At 42.7% G+C, this 21,488-nt stretch overlaps 2 protein-coding genes across 3 annotated transcripts in view; one reads left to right on the top strand and one right to left on the bottom strand.

The window, feature by feature from the left end:
- Positions 1 to 8,101: 8,101 nt before the first annotated feature.
- LOC307057152 (thioredoxin, mitochondrial-like) lies at positions 8,102 to 8,602 on the bottom strand (the record flags this gene model as incomplete). Its single annotated transcript, XM_079710211.1, is given in 2 exon segments — positions 8,102 to 8,383; positions 8,387 to 8,602. Coding segments are annotated over 2 exon segments (498 nt in total).
- A 2,805-nt stretch (positions 8,603 to 11,407) lies between these two features.
- The window catches only part of CCNYL1 (cyclin Y like 1), a gene marked incomplete at its 5' end in the record, with an annotated part of 34,763 nt that continues 24,682 nt past the window's right edge, over positions 11,408 to 21,488 (top strand). For both annotated transcript variants that reach the window (XM_079710731.1, XM_079710730.1), the window contains 2 exons: positions 11,408 to 11,636; positions 20,924 to 20,998. In XM_079710731.1, coding sequence (XP_079566857.1) covers positions 11,408 to 11,636; positions 20,924 to 20,998 — 304 coding nt within the window. The remainder of the gene's footprint in view (positions 11,637 to 20,923; positions 20,999 to 21,488) is intronic.

Genomic DNA, 21,488 nt, shown 5'->3' with positions numbered 1-21,488 from the left:
GTTTCTCATCTGTAAAGTGGGGTAATAGTGCTACACTCAAGACTTGGGGCTGCCTTCCATCTCTGGCCCAGACTGGAATTTGATTCTTTTGAGCTCAATGATTTAGAAATTTTAGGACACAGAAAGTCAGGGACCAATCCAAGGATTGGACTTTCCCTTTATTCTCTGTTAAGGGCAGACCAAGCAATATCAGAAGTACCCCTTGGTCTTCCCTGGTGGCACAGTGGTTGAGAGTCCGCCTGCCGATGCAGGGGACACGGGTTCGTGCCCCGGTCCGGGAAGATCCCACATGTCGCAGAGCGGCTGGGCCCGTGAGCCATGGCCGCTGAGCCTGCGCGTCCGGAGCCTGTGCTCCGCAACAGGAGAGGCCACAACAGTGAGAGGCCTGCGTCCCGCAAAAAGAAAAAAAAAAAAAGTACCCTTCACATTGCTTCTGGGTACAGGGCCTGGTGGGGGGAGGCGGGGGGAGGCGGGGAATAATGAGGCACTTGCTGCCAGTGCCAAGTCTTGAAGGGGGTATCAAAACAATGATCAAGATAAACAATACTTCAATAGAATAGTTTTAATGAAAATATGTTTAAAAATCTATGATGAACAAAATATCAACAATTTTAATAGAGCCACATAAGTATTACTAATGTCTCCTTTGTTTCAGGCTCCATTATGGCTCAGCATGGCACTGCTCCCAGCCCACAGACTGAAGGTGGGGAACCTTCAATTATTCAAATCATTATTAATCGCTACTTAACTATAATTAATTATCCAAATTATCCTGAGCCTCAGAAGTGGCATTGCTCTCTCTGTGATTATTTGGCCCTCAGTCAAGGCCCTGTAAGGATACCTGTAGGGAATGTATATTTTTCTGATCCGGTTTATTTCTTTCTCCTCAGCAGACACCTAATCACAATTGCTACCTAACCACGACCTTCTTGTCTCATTGAGGACTCTGAGAGGCAAGTTTCTCCCTATTCTTTTATAGAAACATAAAATGCCAGCAAAGCATGATTTCTACCCAAAAGAGCGCTAAACAGAGCTTGCAGATGTTTCAGGCTTCTCCCCTGATACTTCTGGAGAAGGGCACACAGACCTTGCCATACCTTGCTTCAAAAGCAGGCAATAGCAAACAGCGTGTTCATTCCACCTACTTCCCAGAAGGGAAGATCCTTATGTAATGGGTCAGATGGGCCTTTGGTCCCATGTGGAGAGTCTCCCTGAGGGACGTTTATATTACTGTATCATGGGGGTTTTGTGGGTATTCATTTCTGCATGTCAAGCACTTCACAGTACACATTCACATGGAAATTACTAATTAAAAGTAGCAGTGATAATAACACTTGGAGTGCTGTTTTCATCAATGGTTTCATTTTACATAGCACACCTCCTTTGCTGAAACCATAGATTCTAATTTGCTCTGTCAAAGTTATCACTAGAAAAATAAGATATTCTTAGCATGTAAACTTTAGGAAATTTCCTCTATTACTCCTCTCCATTTGATTTAATGGACTATATGTTACTTTCAACATATAAGTTGGGACATCACAAAATAAACTGAACCTATGGCAAATTTGTTTCTGCAGAAATCTGTGTTCTTTCTAGTTACCAAAAATCTCAGAGACCAAGGGGGGAAAGGAATTATTTGAATGGTGGGTAGTGCATAAGACTTAGATATGGTTGCAGTAATTTAGCATAATCCATTGTAAGGTGATGGTCTGGACGAACTTCATAACAGTGAAGAAGTTGGCTTTGAGGGTTTTTTTCTCTAATTGAAGGAATGCTGCTCACCACACCTCCCCCATATTGTTATTTATTTATTTTAATTTTTAATTTTTTGGCCTCACCATGCGGCACGTGGGATCTTAGTTCCCCATCCACGGATCGAACCCGTGCCCCCTGCATTGGAAGCACAGAGCCTTAACCGCTGGACCACCAGGGAAGTCCCTCACCCATATTTTTAGATTAATGTCTTTACCAGAGAAGTAAAACACTGGGATTACATATCCTTGTCTAGTAAGAAGTCTGACTACTCTGAGACCACCACGTGGTGAGGGATGTCCAGCCAGACCCAGATGTTCCAGCCTTCGCAGACCAGGCACCTGACATAGGAGTGAAGAAGCCACTGTGGACATTCCGGCCTCAGGAGACGTGACATGGAGAGGAACCGAGGGGCGCAGCCGACAGCCAGAACAGACACTCCAGCTGTGTGGCCCTGTGTGGGCCATCTTGGCCATGTCCAGTTGCTAGATCCACTCCCGCTGAGGCCCCAGCTGTCCTGGAAAAGGGATGAGCAGTCCCCACCGTGCCCTTCCTCACCCATAAAATTGTGAGCGTTAGAAAATGACTGTTGTTGTTTAAAAATGCTGCAGGGGAACAGAAACTAGAAGGAGAGGCACAAAAGAGAATAGAGAAGACTGAAAAATAAAAAATAATTATAACAGTTTCCAAATTGTGATTGTTGGTGCTCTCAATTCAACTTTTTCATTCATTTATCTGTTCATTCAAGAAAAATGTATCGAGACTGCCGCAAGCTAGGTATTATACTTAGTGCCAGGGATACCAAAAAGCTGAATAAAATAGCTCTGTCCTCAGGGGAGTGGCTAGTTTAATGAGGGTGTCAGACAATTACCACACCTTGTGATACAAGGCTGCTTTACAGAAGGAACTCATGCACTGAAGATGTAGAATCTCACAGCCTTGAGGGAGTCGGAGAGTCAGTGCAGAGGAGGACCCGCTTGAGTTAAGCCTCAAAGAATGAGTAGAGGTTTACCACATGGCCAAGGTGGGACACAGCAAACCAGTTGCAAAGAACAGGGTAGACTCATTTTGGACATTGGCTTCAGCTGCTTCTGTGGTCTCAGCTTTTCTTTGCCTCTCCTGGGCAAAGCATTGATTGCATAAACAAAGTATTATTTTCAGAGGAGTATTTGATTTTATCTACGTAGTAAGTACAACTGGAATGAAACAACTCATGGGGTGTATGACATTACTCAACGTAGGCTCATCAAATGAGCACCCTACGGAGGCCAGGTCTAGTCACTAGAAGGGACAAGGCCTTACCCGCCCCCCAAATGTAACCTAAGTCGTTGGGTTTTTCTCCAAGTGTTCTTCCTATTCAAATATAACTCTCCATCCAGTTTGCTGTCCTAATCCCTTCTGATAGAAAAGTTCTAGCGGTACTTCAGGGTGGATGCCATGCTATGAGTATAAAAATCGATTTGTCTCCAGAACAGGACAATAGAGCCATCGTGAGAAAAAATTCATGTCCTAAAGTCTATGATCTTTGTTTCTAGGAGGCATACCTGGTTATACCTGGTTAAAAAGACATCTTCAAACTTTTCCGTGCTGTCAAGTTTAATGAAACTCCTCCTTCTAATATCAACTTCATTTGAGGAAGCTGTTGTCAAAAAGGCTACTAGGAGATACTGAGGGGAACACGTTAAATCATTGCAAGAAAATGGTTCTAACTTCGGTAAGGCAATTTTAAGAGAATAAAACGGAAATATCTTAAATGTACCAAGATGTCACACAAGGGAAACAAATGGAAATATGGAAATGCTGGGAGGAAAGGCGCATTGGCGTGATTAAGAAAAATACAATTGAAAGCATCTAATGTGTTTTTTTTTAAACACTCTGCCTTGTTCTAAGTGGATTTGGCAGTGAGTTATTTCCTGGGCAAGTGTAGAGGGGAGCTCTCTTATGAAACTAGTTAAGTGCAGACCACATGCTTTTACAGTCTTTGGAGCTGGGAGTGGAGCTGGCATCTGCTTTAGAAAACCAGGAGAGAAAGGCACTTCTACCCCCACTTGGAGGGGATTGAAGGAAGCACTAACAGTGGGCTGAGAAAGAGTTTAGATTTCCTGTAACACTTAGACAAATGGAAGTAAATAAACCATTAAATGGCAGAGAAAAATAACCGTCCCAGGAAGGCAAAAGGAAACCCCTAGTCTCTCTTAAAACTGCAGGCTTTTCCTAGAACTTGTCTCAGAAAGTTTGTCTCTGATGTTTGTTTTGGAATTGTAGCCACAGGGGACGTTTGGGGCCAGAACTGACCTGTCCAGTGAGCATTAATTGCCCTGATGGTATGGTAAACTAACACCTTTTCAGTTTTTTTTTTAGAGCATTATTTCAACTAAATTCGCATTCTCATCTCAACGGACTTACTTGGCAGAAAGAAACCTAGATGTCGTGAGAAGAGAGAAGATGGGAGAAGAGTTCAGAAGGAGTAGAAAAAGACACATAGAAGAGACACTGGGTAGTTTACTACAATGGTACTGACTATACCAGTACCATTGAATGCTCTACTTACTAAAAAATCCGGATTATAATGTTCTGAAGTTGGGAATGAGAGAAGTCAAGTTGTTCCACATCAAATCAGGTATAATAGTTATTCTTAACTTTTTTTGTTTACATACATCGTTGAGAATATGATGATAAGGGTAGACTCTATGTCCAGAAAAAATGTACATATTACTTACACACAGAATCCTCTTCTATAAGAACTAATCGTGATACTCAAGATAGAATCCAATTAGTTACAACACACAAATATAATATATAATCCTGTTCACTTGACCATCATAGACTTTCTTGCATCTAACCTAGTTTCATTCTAGAGTTTAAGCCTCTCTCCACTTTTTCTGTCCTCTTAGCTTAAGACAAGATCATTACAGAACTGCTTGTATAAATTTTTCATACGTGCTTGCAAAGGGCTATGAAATTTTATCATGATCATTCTTGAAGTTGAAACTTCTTTAATCTTTTCTTACAGACTGTTCGTTACAGAGAGTGCTTTCAATATCCAGTTTCAATATCTAGTTCTTCCTTCTGCATTAGTTACTCAGCTATATGATTACATTTTCTGAGCCTCCCTTGCAGCTCTGTGTGGCCATGTGACTAAGCTTTAAGCCAATGATATGTAAGCACTGTACTATGTGGATCTTCTGAAAAATCTCCCTTCTCCTCCTTCACCCTACTGTCTGGCATGAAGTCACAATAGCTGGAGACCAATAGCCATGCTGGGCCATGAGTTTGAGATGTGATGGATAAGACTGTCTGTTGACTCCCCTATTAGAAGATAAATTTCACACGAAGAGGGACCTTGTTTTTCTTGGTCAAAGCAACATTCTCTGCACCTAAAAAGTGTGGCCTGTGGTAAGGGCTCGGGTATTGAACAGCTGCTGAATGAATAAGATGAATGAATGAAGGAGTTTACTCCAGATCCATCCATGTAAAACACTAATCATCAAGTTCTCCCAGGGAATGTTCAGCCATCAGTAGGAATATGCAAGGTGTCAGATTCTATCACAGAATCACACTCTTGCTTAATTCAAACCACATTACTTCTCTTTGCTTCCTTTTGGTCTCCCAGACTTGCCACTGTCATAAAAGGATACAGTTTATTCTTACTGCCCTCCAATGTTCTCTTTTTTTTTTTTTTTTTTTTTTGCGGTACGCGGGCCTCTCACTGTTGTGGCCTCTCCCGTTGCGGAGCACAGGCTCTGGACGCGCAGGCTCAGCGGCCATGGCTTACGGGCCCAGCTGCTCTGCGGCATGTGGGATCTTCCCAGACCGGGGCACGAACCCGTGTCCCCTGCATCGGCAGGCGGATTCTCAACCACTGCGCCACCAGGGAAGCCCCAATGTTCTCTTAAAACAACATATTTTCAAATCTGTTTTCATAACGATGCTTCCTAATATTTTTTCTGCTTAGCAACTTAAAAATTCTTTAATTTTCAAGGTCACACCTACCTATTTTTGCATGCGTCTGCTGTTAGATGCAGGCACTATTTTGAAATGATCTTAGGCGTTGTCTCTAGCCTACAAGAATATCCAAAATGGTATCTAATGACATTCCTAGGACTTCAGACAATATTATTATTGTTGTGGAATGTAGTCACTAGGTCCTAAGGATTTAACAAGACGTTGTTTACTGAAACTGAACTTCATTGAATCCTTTCCTATTCCACCGTGGTTTCCCACATTTCAATCTGTTGCCTGTTTTTGTCCCCAAACATTACTTATATCTTTTTTTTTTTTTTACGGTACGCGGGCTTCTCACTGTTGTGGCCTCTCCCGTTGCGGAGCACAGCCTCTGGACACGCAGGCTCAGCGGCCATGGCTCACGGCCATGGCTCACGGGCCCAGCCACTCCGCAGCATGTGGGATCCTCCTGGACCGGGGCACGAACCCACGTTCCCTGCATCGGCAGGCGGACTCTCAACCACTGCACCACCAGGGAGGCCCCTTTACTTATATCTTTTAAACAACTAAATTAAATATTAATCATCCTTGCTTCCCTGATATTTGAGGTGACCTTTTCCTCCTGGTATCCTTTTAATAAAGAAGAATATTCCCTTTGGTCTTTTTTTTGGTCTCTTATGTAAAGTGTTTGTAAAGTTCACACGTTTTGCAATTACATGTCATTTTCTTCTTAATTTTTTAAACTCTTCCCCCCAAGGTTGTTGCTATGTCTTTTAACTATTTGGAGGAACAAATAGTTCACATCTTCCACTTTTGTGACAAACCTATTTATACCTGAGCTCCTTGGTTTTTGCTCAAATTTCTTTTCAATTTATCCAACTTTGAGGGAAGATATTGTTTCTCTTTTTGTTAGGTATATTGAGCTTTTCTGATGTGTAAACTTCTCTACACATTATCCTCTCTTTCCCAGAGTAGCTTTCCAAACAGAAGCCTATTATTTTTTTTTATTAGTTTCTGCTTTATAACAAAGTGAATCAGTCATACATATACATCTGTTCCCACATCCCTTCCCTCATGCATCTCCCTCCTACCCTCCCTATCCCACCCCTCTAGGTGGTCACAGAGCACCGAGCTGATCTCCCTGTGCTATTCGGCTTCTTCCCACTAGCTCTCTATTTTACATTTGGTAGTATATATATGTCCATGCCACTCTCTCACTTTGTCACAGCTTACCCTTCCCCCTCCCCATATCCTCAAGTCCATTCTCAAGTAGGTCTGTGTCTTTATTCCCATTTTACCCCTAGGTTCTTCATGACATTTTTTTTAAAATTCCATATATATGTGTTAGCATACGGTATTTGTCTTTCTCTTTCTGACTTACTTCACTCTGTATGACAGACTCTAGGTCTATCCACCTCATTACAAATAGCTCAGTTTCGTCAGAAGCCTATTATAATAGAGAAAAGTAGAGGTCGTCAGATGAGCTCTTCCTAAACCTATCCTCTATCAGAAATGTCTCAATTCTGACAGACCCAGAATAGAGGTCTGTCACCCAAGTCCTCTCTCCTTGCTTTCCTCTCAGTCCAAAGCTAATGTATGCCTGCCCTGGAATGCATCCAGTTCTGCCTTCTTGGGGACTTCGCTCTGTCAATTCTGCCGTCTCCTCTAACCTCAAACTCCTTTTTTCTCTATCAGCTCTCACCTTTTAACATATAAATATACTCACATTTTTTTTCCATCTTAAAAATAAAGCATTCTTAACTGTACATCTCCTTCTAATGACTACCACATCTCTCTTCTCAACCAAATGTTTGGGAAGAGAATCCTTGTCTCCATTTTCTCACCTCCTATTCATTTCTCCTTTTTTTTTTTTTAGAGGGGATCACATAAAGTTCTTTATTACAGACCTACAAAAAATTAGGGAATTATGTATATTACTCTCACTTGTTGGGGTTTCTTTTTTCCTTCTTTTTTTTTTTTTTTTTTTTTTACAAAACAGCAGCAGGAAAGAAAAATGCAGGAGGCAGATGAGCCAGGCACTGGGGTTCAGATCAGAAGGGAGCAGGGAGACCAAGCTGTTACTGCAGGCTGGCCCCAGGACTCTGTCCCAGCATCCTAGGAGCACGGCGACAAGCCCTAGAGGGAGCAGAGAGTGGATGGGGAGACGGCTGTCCCAGCTCGGTGGCGGCACCGCTCCTTGGGCGGCCACCCTGGCGGTCAGCCAGGTTGGGAGCACTTGAGGCTTCTGTGTTTGGAGGCCTGGTCTCCAAAGCATGGACCCACAGGGGCCAGGCAGAGGGAGGAGATGGAAAGGGCTGGCACAGAAGGGCTGTGTGTTCTATATGGGTCCCCCGGGACCATGGGGCCCAGGTGGGCGGGCGCAGTCAGGACGCTTCCCTGCTTGTCAGCCAATCAGCTTCTTCAGGAAGGCCTCCAGCTGGTCCTCATCCTTGATGCCCACAAACTTGTCCACCACATCCCCATTCTTGATGGCCGGCACGGTGGGCACAGCTGACACCTCATACTCTATGGCGAGGTCTGTGTGGTCATCAGTATCCGGCTTGGCCATCACCACCTTTCCATGCTGCTTGGCCACCACCTTCTCTAACCTTGGCCCCAGGATCTTGCAGGGACCACACCACTGTGCATGGAAATCCACAACCACTGGTGTCTCATTGTTGACAACTCAGTCTTGAAAGTCTGGTCCATCCTGGATGTTAAAGGTCACTGTACAGACTCTGGTGGTGTATATTGACTGGGCTTGGCTGGGTGTTACTGTCAGGTTATTAGGACTGCGCTGTGGGGTCTGCAGGGCCCTGGAGGCAAGGGGCGCCCACTGACCCTGAGAGGGCTTCCTGCAGATTATGGAGGCCAGGAACCTCCTCAGGAGAAGTCTCTGAGCCATCTCCCTGCAGCGAGAGCAGAGGGATGCACAGCGCGGCCCTCCCCACCGGTCAAGGGCACTTCTGTTCCCTGTTCATTTCTTTACTCACTGCCTGCCATCCAGCTTGCACACATCCCCAGTCACCCAGTTGCGACAGCCAATGGTATTTGTAGCTTTCCTGCCCCACGGACAACACTGGACGATTATGAATGGAGCATCTACTGGCCAGGTACTGTGCTAGGTGCTGTGCTCCAGAAGTGAGAAGCAGATGTGATCCCTACCCTCATGGGACTCACGTGATCAGTCATTCCTGATTAATACTCAGGTCCCTGATTGCCACTGCTCCCTTTGGCAGGTTTACTTAAATGCCACTTAAATCCCTATCTTTGAAGACCCCTTCTTTCCTTTCCTTCCTTCTTGCTTTCCTTCCTTTCTTCCTTTCCTTATTACACATGTCTTCTCAAGGCAATCACTTCTATACCTACAGCTATTCAATTACTTTGTGTATACTCTAATGACAACACAATTTTAAATGTTGTTTTCATTTACCAGTTTTATTTTACATAGGATGCCTCATTTACTAAAACCATAGATTCCAAGCTGTTCCATGAAAAACGTGATATTCTTAGCTGTCAACATTAGGGAATTTCCCCAATCACATTTTTTAATTGATTTAATGTGCTATTTTTGAAAACATAAGTTGGGATATCACAAAATGGACTTAGCCTGCAGAGGTTTACTTTCAACCAGAGAGCTCCATTTCCATGCTCCACTTAACAGAATGCAAAATGATCTTCCTTCCCAAACCTCTTCCTTTTCCTGCACTATCTAAGAAAAAGTAACCACACTCTACGTAGTTCCCTAAGCCAGACCCTAGCAGCCATTTTTGCTTCTCTTTTCCCCTTCTCGCTCCATATCTGGCCACTAAGCACTTCTATTCTACCTCCCAAATGACCTCAGATCCTTTCCCTCCACTCCAGTCTCTGCCACTGCCTTTAGTTTGAACCCTCACTCCTCTCTTAGATGAATATAAAGTCTCTTACTGGGTCTTGTTGCTTCCATCAGTCCTACTTATTGTCAAGAGTGACCGCACCACAAACCACCTGATAGTGACTCCTTAACTTCACAACGTTCAATGGCTCTCATGTTTCTGGGAAAAAAAACCAAGCTCTTTACCCCAGCATCTACTTGGGGTTAATAGACCTAGGTTTGAATTTCAGGTTTAAGTACTTTGCAGCAGTGTGACCTCAGACAATTGGGCTTTCTAAGCCTTTGTTTTCTCACCGTGCCTAAGGTCATTGAGGGCAGGACTATTTCCCACAGACGGTGTCTGGCATGTTGGAGGGACTAATCAATGTTGAACGAAGGGAAAGTATTTTAAAATCCACATCAAAAAATTGTTCCTCCTTAAAAAAAGAAAATCCTGATACACTATGCCACTTCCAACCAAATTTGACTTCTACCTTTATTTTCTGATCATCACAATAAGGTGCCTTTGGGGATCCACACAATCAGGGATCAAATCCTGGCCACACCCCTGATCAATCGTGTGCCCTTGGGAACGTTACTTAGTTTCTGTAAAATCTGTAAAAGGAAGGTTTCTGAGGATTTTGTTCCCGAGGGTTAAATGAGTACCTCACTTGGAACGGGGTCGGGCGCATAGTGTTTGCCAAACGTTAACTATCGTTATCATCTTCATCAAATCAAGACCGTGGTACTCCACTTTGTGACTCTCAAGTTTGTATGAGAAAATCGTGCTTTATGCGTTGTTGTTGGCTAAAGTAGGGAAACCTGGAAACTCCTGCCATGGAAGAGAGAAACAGGCGAGAAAAGCGAGTTGCTGAATCCCAGCGTCTCAGAGGTGGGAGGGAGGAGTTCGGTACCTAAGTTGCCGATGAGGAAGTGGAGGGGTGACGTGTCCTCGAGTCTCATTCAAGACACAGCCACAGCTCTTTATTGAGAGTAGGACCAGGGCCCCGGTGGTTGCTATGGTTAAACTGCAGGCGGAAACTAACACTCTCTGGAAGGCAAGACAGGAGGAGCATTCAGTTACAAAAAACGGTCAAAAATTGGGGTGTAACTAAGTTCGTTGAGCAATACATCAAATGAGTCAATTGTCGACCCGGTGAAACCGAGTTGCTAACTAAACTGGCATTTTACGAACAGGGGCTTTCTACAGAGCCCACTGACTCAGGACGGCTTCGATTAACAAACTCCCGCGGCGCTTCCCGCAGGATCGGAAAGCTCGGAGCGCGAGAGATGAATGGAAACCGGAGTCCGGGGCGCGCCGCTCGGGGGGCGGAGCAGCCGAGGGCGGGGGCGGGGCATTGTGAGTCACATGCCTGCGCGCTGAGGAGGGCGCGTGGAGGGAACTCTGGTTGTGATTGGTCCGTCGTAACCAGGTGACCGAAGGGCACGTTCCGGTAGGCAAGGGCCGGCCAGGCTAGCTACTTTCAGTCGGGAGGCGGCGGCGGAAGGAGGAGGAGCTCCGGCCGCGCTCTCTCCCGGCAGTGGCTGTACGTCTCAGCGCTTGTCTGGTCCCCACCCCTTTTAAATAAGCCGGTCTGGTCGCCGCCCTCACAGACTACTTGGCTCCGGGAAGGCGGCGGCGGGGGTGCGGCCGGGGCCGGAGCCCTGCCCGGGGCCCGGCGGCTGGGCGGACGGGCGAGCGGCGGGCGAGGTCGCGTCTGCATGCGTGGCGCAGCCCCGGCATAGCCCGGGGCTGCCAGTGCCCGCCGCGCCATTGTTGGGGGAGGGGGCGGCTGCTGAGCGCGGCGGAGTCGGGGGGCGAGCGGAGGCGGCGGCGGCGAGGAGTGGAGGCGCCCCATGGGGAACTCGCTGTGTTGTTGCGTGTCCCCCAATGCCACCAGCCCCAAGTTGGGCCGGCGCACGGGGTCAGAGGAGCCGGACTACAAGTCTGAGGTCTACGAGGCGGCGGCCGGGGACGCGGTGGTAGTAGCTCCGCCGCCGGCTGCCGTGGAACCCGCCGAGTTGGATTTCGGAGGCAGCGAAGGCCACCACCTGCAGCACATCAGCGACCGGGAGATGCCCGAAGGTAAGAAGCCGCGGGCGCGCCTCGCTCCTCGCGGGGTCGGCGCCGTCTGCTCTCGGGCTTACCTCTGGCCTCCGCCGCCCGCAGGGTCCCCCGGGAGGGAGCCGCCGCCTAGGGCTCCTTCTTGCCCGGAGTTGGCTCTCCCAAGGCTGGGCACCGGAGATGAAGGCTGGCTCTGCCTGGCGTCCCCACCCCTTATTCTTTACCCGTCGCGTCCGGCCAGTCTCCTTTCCTCTTCCCTACCCGAATGCCCAATTCTTTCCCCCGTTCCCATTTCCCAGCCCGGCCTGAGACCCTCCAGTCCGCGGCCCTTCCTGTTCGTGGTTCTATTTAACATCTCGTGGGACTTAGCAAAGACTTTCTGGTGTATTCTCTCTTTTCTTAATGAAAACTTAAATACTCTAACTTCGGCGTATCCATCCCGTCTCCCTATCCAGATGGTACCTAAGCGAAGGAACTAGGTAAGGGCCTGATGATAGACTTCCATTCGTTAAGGTAATTGATACTCGAGACAATTAAGACAAACATAGGATTTGTCATTTAAATTCAAAATACATCTGGACAGAGTCAATGTGGTGTTCTTAAGTAAAATTCTTTGGATTTTAATGTTTTCAGTCGCCCTGATAGAAGCTACTTTATCCCTTCTAACTATAATTTGAACACGATAGGAAAGAAAATGGTGGGAGGGGGCTTAAAATAACTGTGAACGGTGTGAAACGTTACTGCCACGGCTGCAGAGAATAGTTGTTGTTGTTTTTTTCTTTACCAAAGGAGACCCCATGGAGTTCTGATTACTTTAAAATTCCCACTTTGACACAAGTATGTCTTTAGCTGCAGAGCCTTAACCGACTTCATTTACCCGTTGCCTGTTCTAAGGGAGGGGCGACGTGGTTCCTGAGACGGCTGGACAAAAGTTTCAAAGGAGAAAAAACAAATTCAGATTGTAATTTGTAATATACAGGTATGGGAGTTAACATGCCACATCCATTCAGCAGAAAAGTGTCTCCATGACTCCCTCCCCCGCTCCTCCCCGCCCACCAGTAGAATCCTATTCAACTTTAAGAATATTCAGGTAAAAATTCTGAAGACTAAATGGCTGGGGGGGGGGCTGTTGTCGGGGAGGAGAGAAGAGAGGAAATGTTTGATTTTTGCCTCTAGAATTTCGGAAAGGGATGGCTCTAGGTTAAAAAAAAAAATTTCTGGGTAGCATAGTGGCACTTTAATAAAGACTGTGTTCTTTAAAGTATAAAACATTGTATCATAAAGATGTTAAAGCCCCACTGGCCCATTTGTTTCATTTAAATGCAAGAGATTATTTCATTATTTCATACACGAAATGTCTTACAGCTCTTCTGTTTAAATTTTAGTTGGGTTTACTTAATTTCTTTAAAAGTTAGAATAATTAAGCCTGTGGATTCACCCTTATGATGGACGTGGCTTTGTAAGTGGAAAGTGCTCCCTTTTCAGAATAGTTAGATATTGTGAAAGAATGAACAAATTATGTGAATTGTAGCTTTAAACACAAAGCATGTAAGTACTTGTGAAAACTGCTCTGCTTGTTGCTATAAGGTAAGCCTCTAAATGATTTAAAAAAACAGTTAGTAGTTGCCTAGTGTAGGATGAGAGACGAAAATTGGACCTTTATAGAATTCTTTTAAGATTTACAACGCATTTTCATGTGTATTTCACTCGGCCCTTCCATCTACAAATAAGGCCCGTGTATATTCTCCCTCTGTTGCCGATGAAAAAGCCAAGACTTAGAGATCTGAAATGACTGTGTAACACAGCTACTGAACAAAAGAGACAGACTTGGGAGGTGGTAGATATGCCAAATTCAGTTCTTGGGATGCTTAAGAAACTGTTTAGAGTGCACCTTATATTTTATAATTTATCCATAAGTTAGGCCTATCTCAGCATACTCCAGTTTATCGCCATTCCAGTTTATTGTACACAACTCAGAAGCAACATTTACCTCTCCATTCTATGTCCGTACATTCATTGCAATGGATATGAATAAAAGTAGAAGTCATGAAATAGCCTAAATTTATCAGTCAGGTAAACACGTTGATATATTTTAAAGCGTTTGTTCTGGTGAAATCCAGTTGAAGCCGAGAATGCCCTGGACAGAGGGGATATAAGGGGAAGCTGGTAAGCGGGCAGGTAAGGTACTAAGCATTTAGCATACGACTATGTATGATAAGGAAGGAGTGCTAAATCAGGAACTGGAAAAACAGAGTTCATGGGTACAGAATTTGCCTTTTTATGTTTAACATGATTGTTAAAATTTCATTTCAATTTGTCTTTTTGGGGGGGGCATTCAATAAAGTGATAAGAGAAACCTCAATTTCAGCATTTGCCTATTAATTAAGTTTCCATAGAAACAAGGTCAGAACACCAAATATAAAATACAGGCACATTGGAAGTTTGCTCTTAATGTCTTTATTTCAGACAATTTTATATCAGTTTCCCTGGAAACTGAGAAATACCTACTCAGATATAAAACATTTTGGCTTTTCTACAGTGAAGAATTATCTGGTTACTTAGAGAAAATCATACATAAATGATGCTCTGTCTTGTTCTTCAGAAACATTGGAGAAGAACATGATTTCTTCAAGCCATTTCAAAAAAGTAACTCCTAAGAACGTAGTATAGATTTCAGATAGACTCAAAAGAATTTTTTTTACTACTTTGTCTTTAACAGTATATCTAATATAACTGATGGTAGTGTCATAATAGAAAATAAGATGCTACGGTCGTATTATCTGATTTTATTTTTATTCATCAACTTTTCATACAGCCTTTATGTTGTGACCTTAGGAGCTTTGCTAATTTTCTGGTGAAAGGTGCTCTCTCAAGTGACCCCTACCTCCCATCCCCCTGAAGAGTGGGTAGGGAAGGAATTGGCAATATGATGTGGAAAAACCTCTGAGCAACAGATCTTTCCTCTTTCCAGTAGCTATTTTAAACACTTTTTTTTTTTTTTTACTTTTTTTGGTGACAGTATTAATAAACATTTGATGTAAAAGATTTAGAAAACACAGAAAAGTCCTTCACTCACACTCAGAATATCCAGAATTTTTATTAATATTTTGATGTTGATTCTTCCTGAACCTTTTGTATGCATATAAACATAACATTGTGTTTATTTTACAAAGATGAGATTGTTCTTTATGTGCCACTTTGTAACTTTTTGTTATAAAGAAAAGTCATGACATGAAGCTCCTGGAACTGTGCTGACACCTAGAGAGTGCTCCAGGATGATGTATTTCCATGCAACTGCACATAGCTCTACAGCCTGCCTTTTACCAACTGTTTACTGTACCATCGAATGGTGGGAGCATGATTCATTTACCCAGCCTTTATGGTTGAGCATCTTTTATAATCCCATTATAATGCTTTATTCAGGGGACACAGATAAAAACTGATGCATTGTACTGATACTTCCCTAGAGCATTCTGATTGTACACTTTGTCTTACGACTTAATTAAATTCATAGGGTGAGTCATTTTGTAGTTAAAGTATTTTAACATTAAATGTTCTTTTCCCAAATTAAAGTTACCATTGGTTTTTCACTAAACATTAGATTTCCTCTTTTAGGTTTTCGTGGTTCTTGGTAACCTGTCTTGTGTCTTTGATTCTGAGTAGGTAAACTACTACTCTGAGAGATCTGAAATTAACTCTGGTCTTAGGTGACAGACACATTAAAAGACAGCATTAGAAGAAATCTTAGATGATGTGGGAGAATTGGGAGAAGCTTAACTGGTTTGGGGTACACTGAAACATGATTATTAAGCACCATTCCAGAGGCAGGACAAACAGTGGTTAGACAAGACAAAGCCTGTACCCTAAGTCAGGTCCTTACTTTCTAGAGGTGCCTGGGCGCTGACAACACAAGAATCACGTCAGGTAGTGAGACACTGAGAAGAAAGAAAAAGAAGGTAATGGGCTGGGGAGGAGGACAGTTTTACAAGGGGTGGTTAAAGACAGCTTCTCTCCTTAAGCGACCCATGAGCAGTCCTGAGAGAGCCATGTGAGGATGTGGGAGAAGAGGCTTCTGTGCAGTTCCTAAGAAGGGAATATGCTTGATGCGTGCAAAGGACAGAAAGATGGGTGGCTGCAGCTGAGTGAATGAATGCCAGGAGGAATATAGGGGATTAAGACCTTGTATACCTAGTGGGCCTTGACAAAAAAATATGAATTTTAGTCTAATTGTAATGGGAAACCATTGAAGGATTATATGCAGGGGAATGATGTTAATTCTTAGAAAAAGGGAAGGTGGGTAGAGAGGGTGGAGGGAGATCAGACCAGCTACTCTGTGAGAACAGACTGTAAGGGCGGAAGGAAGCCGGGAGGGAGACCAGTTAGGAGGCTGGTGCAGTAGCTCAGGTGAGAGCCAACAGTGGCTTGAACAAAAAAGCGATATTAATAAGGGCCTAAAATAGGCTGTAGTATATAGATTGCTCTTGCATTTCATTTGATTCTCACCATGTTCTGAGTTAGGTAGTGTAGTAATTCTTCTCTTAGGTATAAATTGAGTTGTCCAAGGTTTTAAAAAATGAGTATTGATAGAGAGTAGGACTGTAAATTCCACATGCATGGCATATAGGAACAGAATTTATTGATGACATTATGTGAGCTTCTTTGTAATTCTGCCTTTTTTCTCACCCTTTTTTTGTTGTTGTTTTAGTGTATTAAAATAATAAAACTTTAGAGTTAAAACAGTAACACAGCATAATGTGAAATGAAATGAAGGTAACTTGCAACCCAGAAAGGTTCTTAAAAGTCCAAGAAACTGAGTCAGGTACTCTTTAGAAATATATAAAGCCAGGTATACTTACCTATATGTCACCTCTCAGTCATGATCACTGTAAAACTGATTGAGGATTAAAATAAGGCAAAACTGAGAACCAAGGTAGAGGCAGGTACAGAAGCAGTTGGAAACCAGAGTTGGGAAGTTTGGAAGCCAGGGTTGTCAGAAGCTAGGAAAGCAGGATCAAGGCTTGGGTGAGCAGTAGGCTGGCAGGTGCAGAGCCTGCTGCCCTCTGGTGAGGCAGCCCAGCTCAGGGCTGGCTGGCAGGGACTCCCTGGCTGGGGTGGACAGTGTGGACTCAAGGAGATGAAATCATCAAGTTTACATGGTAATTGTAAGAATTGTAATGTTTGAATGACGAGCCATAAAACTAATACACTGTACAGTATAGGGATGCTGGGGCAGTTCAGTAAATGCAGTGGTTACCTTTAAGTAAACTGGTCCTCAGCAGTTGGCCCAGAAACTGCTGACATCTCCTGTTTATTTGGAATATATCGAAATCAATATGTTGATATTAATCTCTTTCTGAAATATGCTGCTTCTGTCAGATGCTTTCTTGGTCACTTCCCTCTCCCTCTAATATTTTAACAAGGAAAAATCATTTATCGACAGTTTGATAGCATAGTTTTAACACTTTTAGCCTTCAGTAATGCACTTCATTTGTTCTAAGTTGCCTATATTTTCACTTTTTTTTTTTTTTTTTTTTTTTTTTGAGGTACGTGGGCCTCTCACCGCTGTGGCCTCTCCCGCTGCGGAGCACAGGCTCTGGACGCGCAGGCCCAGCGGCCACGGCCCACGGGCCCAGCCGCTCCACAGCACGCGGGATCCTCCCGGACCGGGGCACGAACCCACGTCCCCCGCACCGGCAGGCGGACTCCCAACCACTGCGCCACCGGGGAAGCCCACATTTTTAACAACTGCAGTTGAGATGGATCTTAACAACTGGTAGAATCTTAGATTGGAGGAAAAACAGTATTCAGTGTCGGTGGTGTTTTACAGGTTTCCTCTGAGGAATGTTTACATTAAGACCCGAGTTTAATTTCTTTTTAATCATACTTTTTCTACATCGACCTATCATGCTGTCAAATAAGATGCAATTTAAATTGATAATACAAAAGTGATGGGTCTTAAAATACAATTTTAATCATAACCCCTAATCATGAGCTCAAGAATATTTCTCCTGGGTAAAACATTCTTAGAGGCTTCTAAAGAAATAACTTTAGGAAGAATCCATGTAATTTCCTGAATGCACAGTAATTTCCTGAAGTCTCTAAATTACTGTGTGTGCATGTGGTGGGGAGAGGGATGGTGGGCGGTAAAGCTTTGCTTAATAGTTGGCAGTCTTACCTTTGTGATGGTGAAGAGTGTGGTAGGTTTTATCAGTCTCCTTAGGCTCTTGGGAAGATAGTTAATGGAAAGTGCAGAAATACTGTGTGTATGTATGAGTTTACTGTCTAATGGCTCACATGTCCATTCTATAAAATAGTGATGTGGTATTTTTCATTAGCAAAAAGTGCAAGTTATATAGAAAATTGTTAGTTATATAGGCTATAAACAGAAGATTAATATTTTCTGAAAACCTCCTGCAAACTGACAGCAGTAGGGCCCTGGTGTTTACAGTACATTCAAATGATAGGCCAACTCACCAAAGTGGAAATAACACTGATAACTGGGGGAAAATGGTCAAACCGTGTAATCAAAAGAAATACAAATTAGATCTACAGTGAGGTTCCTCATTCAGATCAGTAGGAATTTTTTTTTTTTTCAAGTATCCAAAGCAAGGGTAGGAACTCAAAATGTCATGATTGGTAGCATTATACCCTAATGTGCCCCCCACCTTCTTTAGGAAGCAATTTAGCATTGTACATGGAGCCATGAAAGTGGTCTAACCTTTTGGCTTGGTCACCCCACTTCTGAAGATCTTTGCTAAGGAGATAAAACCATTATTTTAAAAAACTATATACATGAAGATTTTCCTCATAATATTTTAAGAATAGAACTTTGTAAGCACCAATCCCCAGCAATAGGGGATTGACTAAGTCCAGTATAAGAATAACACTTGATGGGCCAGTGTGTATTCATTAAACAATAAATATGCAACAGTGGGGTGGAGAGCGCTTGTTAGTAACAAGAAGACATAAATTGTACACTAATTAGAGCTTTTTTTAACGTATAAGAAAAGCAACTAAAAGTAATGGTTGTGAATCACTGTGTGTTAATGATTGTGAATGGTTGTGTTTAATTTTTAAACAGCATCGTTTTGGCTCGTGCAGATTTTTGTTCATGATATTTGTTAAAGGAATGAGCAAGTGACTTTTACCTTTCCCCACCTTTAGTGTGATCATCAGTACTGCTGATAAACCAGGTCTCCTTCAGTTGCAAGTTAAAAGAAAATCAGAGTCAAGCACTGCTTGACCCCGGAGTTAAATGATCTCCGCAGTTCTGCTCTCCTCCGTTGATGTCTCCTGAAAAGCCTTTCCCCTCATGATAGCAAGGGGAGTGTCCAGCAGCTCAAGACTAGCTAAGGATCCTAGAGTACAGTTCTGCCTTTCTCTTTTCTTGGGAAGTCCCAGGACAGCTGTGATTGATTGGCCAGTCCTGGGTCCTGTGCCCACCTTTGAACCCCCTAGGATAGAGTAGGGAGAGTGCCAGCTTTTTTCTGGTCACTTGGACTAAGTTTACTTTTTTTTTTTTTTGCATGTTGTCATTTCTTTTCTCCCAGCCTTCTTGATTTTTGTATTTAGATCTGTAGTAGCACATCTTGGTTTGGCGTGTGTGTGTGTGTGAGAGTGAGTGAGAAAGCTTCTCTTTGATTCTGGCACTTACTTTTCCTGGACTTCCATTGAAAATTGTTAAGTTTTACCATGCCATAGACAGTGATAAATAATATAGCTACCTTGCAAACATTTCTGCTTATTTTTTAGATTCAAATGTAGTCTATTTACTTTCTTTTTGGTATAGGTTAAGTAGTCATGAATTCTTTCCGAAGCCATAGGTTAGAGGCAGCTGTGAAAGTCTGCCTGTCATTTTGTGTATTTTCCCATTGTCTAATTTTTCAAATATGTAGGAGAAAAAACTTTAAAATAGTTTTATGGGTCTTTTACATAAAAATGTTGAATAGAATATTTTCTCCAAAAGCAGCTTGATAAACTTCAAATTCAGTGAAGGAATTTTCATGAAGAACAAAGCAGTTGGTTTAGCTATGTAACTTACTAGTGCTGGCAGTAACATTAAAATGGATGGCTTAGATTCCTGTTAAAATGGGAAGTCCAAAATTACTGTTCGTGCAAAATTCTTTCTGGGCGGGAAAAGGGGATTCTAGGTAAATACATTTGTGAAATGCTGGGTTAGACAGAATTCACTACTAGACTAATTAGTTTTTAATATATCAATGTGTGTATTCTTTTGATTCTCTAAGAGGCAGGGATTTCACTTTGACCATCAAACCCCTCTTTCAAAAACAGATTATTATGTGGTTTGGGAAATAATTGCCTTAACCGTTACTCTATCTGAATCTTGGTCCAGTTTCTTAAAAGATTGGTTAAATGGTTTGAGATGGACTTTGCTGAGGAAGTGTCATAGGGCTTTTATGTTTGTTTGTTTGTTTTAAACAACAACCTTACTATCCTATGTGGTAGCTTGTGCTTGTTTTGTATTTCTGCCTAAATAGAAGACACTATTCCACCTTGGTGCAAGGTGGACTACAGGCAGACCCACCTTTCTATGTAGGTATGGCCAGAATTTTTTTCAAGTAGCCCTATGATCTGCTCCAGGAAGTACTCTTATTGAAGCCCCAAATTAATCATGCAGCATGGAATGAAGAAGTGAGAGTTTAGCTTTGGAAATAGAGGGCAAAGTTAAAAATCACTATCATGGAAGTGTTCCTATAGATTAGAACATTGAACTTTTATGTAGTCCTCTTAAATCTGCCATGATGAATAGCCCCCAGATAAACCGCAGCCAATTAAATGAGTTCATTTGTTGAATGGAGTTAGAATTAGCCATTTGATTGTCTGAAGAACATTTGCCAAAAGCAACTCACTTGGTTTTGGCATATTTGATACATTGAGCTGGTATCTGACAGTAGTTGGCCACTGCATAACTTGCTTCTTGAGACTGTTCCTGGAATGTGCTAGTAATATCAGCTTTAAAGGAGGGTGACTGAATTTTTAATTGGTAAGTAGGAGGGGAGTCACATATATGATTCATCTAAAATTGGCATAGATTATTTAGGTGCAAGTTAAAGAAGTCTAAGACATAGCCATGGTTTTATTCCACATGTATGGAGAGTTTCTACAATTTTGCTGTTTCCTAATAGAATTTTTATATTGTGCCTTTACTAAAATTGCCTTTTTGTCATTACTAAAAGCTCTTCTCAAGGCTATTAAAAGTGGTTTAAATCAATGTGTAGCTATCTTTAAAATCATGTAGTTTTCTACTCAACTAAATCACCACACCTTTTTCACTTCTTCCTATACAGACTTACCTTTGGAATCAAACCCTTCTGACCACCCAAGGGCAAGCACAATTTTCCTGAGCAAATCTCAAACGGATGGTAAGACAATGTTGTTGTTTTTCCCCTGAGAAAAAGAGTGAAAACTGTTTTTGTTTTGTGTATTATAGGAAGTATTTAGAAAAACTCTTACAGTGGTTTAAATGTTTCACTTTTTCATGTATTCACTTGTCTTATTTTAATATGTTGATACACTTTCCTTTAGTTGTCAGTGTTTTAGTGAGGAGAACACTTAGACTACCTGTTTATACATTTTGCCACCTCTTTATCAACATAGTCAACTGGCCACATGATTTAGATGTGGTCTATTTCTCCATGCTACTTTGTCCTTTTCCCCTTGCTCCAAAGAGCACATATGTTAAAGACGAATGATAGGGTTTAGGTCACAGTTAGGTTTTCATTTGATCAAATCAGAAAAATCAGTCGTTATATATGGGAATTGAGCCTTGTGATTTTGGCCCTGTTTTACCCAGTGTTCAACCAGACGAGCCTGTCTCACATCCAGATTTATGCTACTCAGAACTTTTAAGCT

Source organism: Hyperoodon ampullatus (assembly GCF_949752795.1).
Source record: "Hyperoodon ampullatus genome assembly, chromosome: 8".
Taxonomy (NCBI): domain Eukaryota; kingdom Metazoa; phylum Chordata; class Mammalia; order Artiodactyla; family Ziphiidae; genus Hyperoodon; species Hyperoodon ampullatus.
This window is presented reverse-complemented; position numbering and strand designations above follow the sequence as displayed.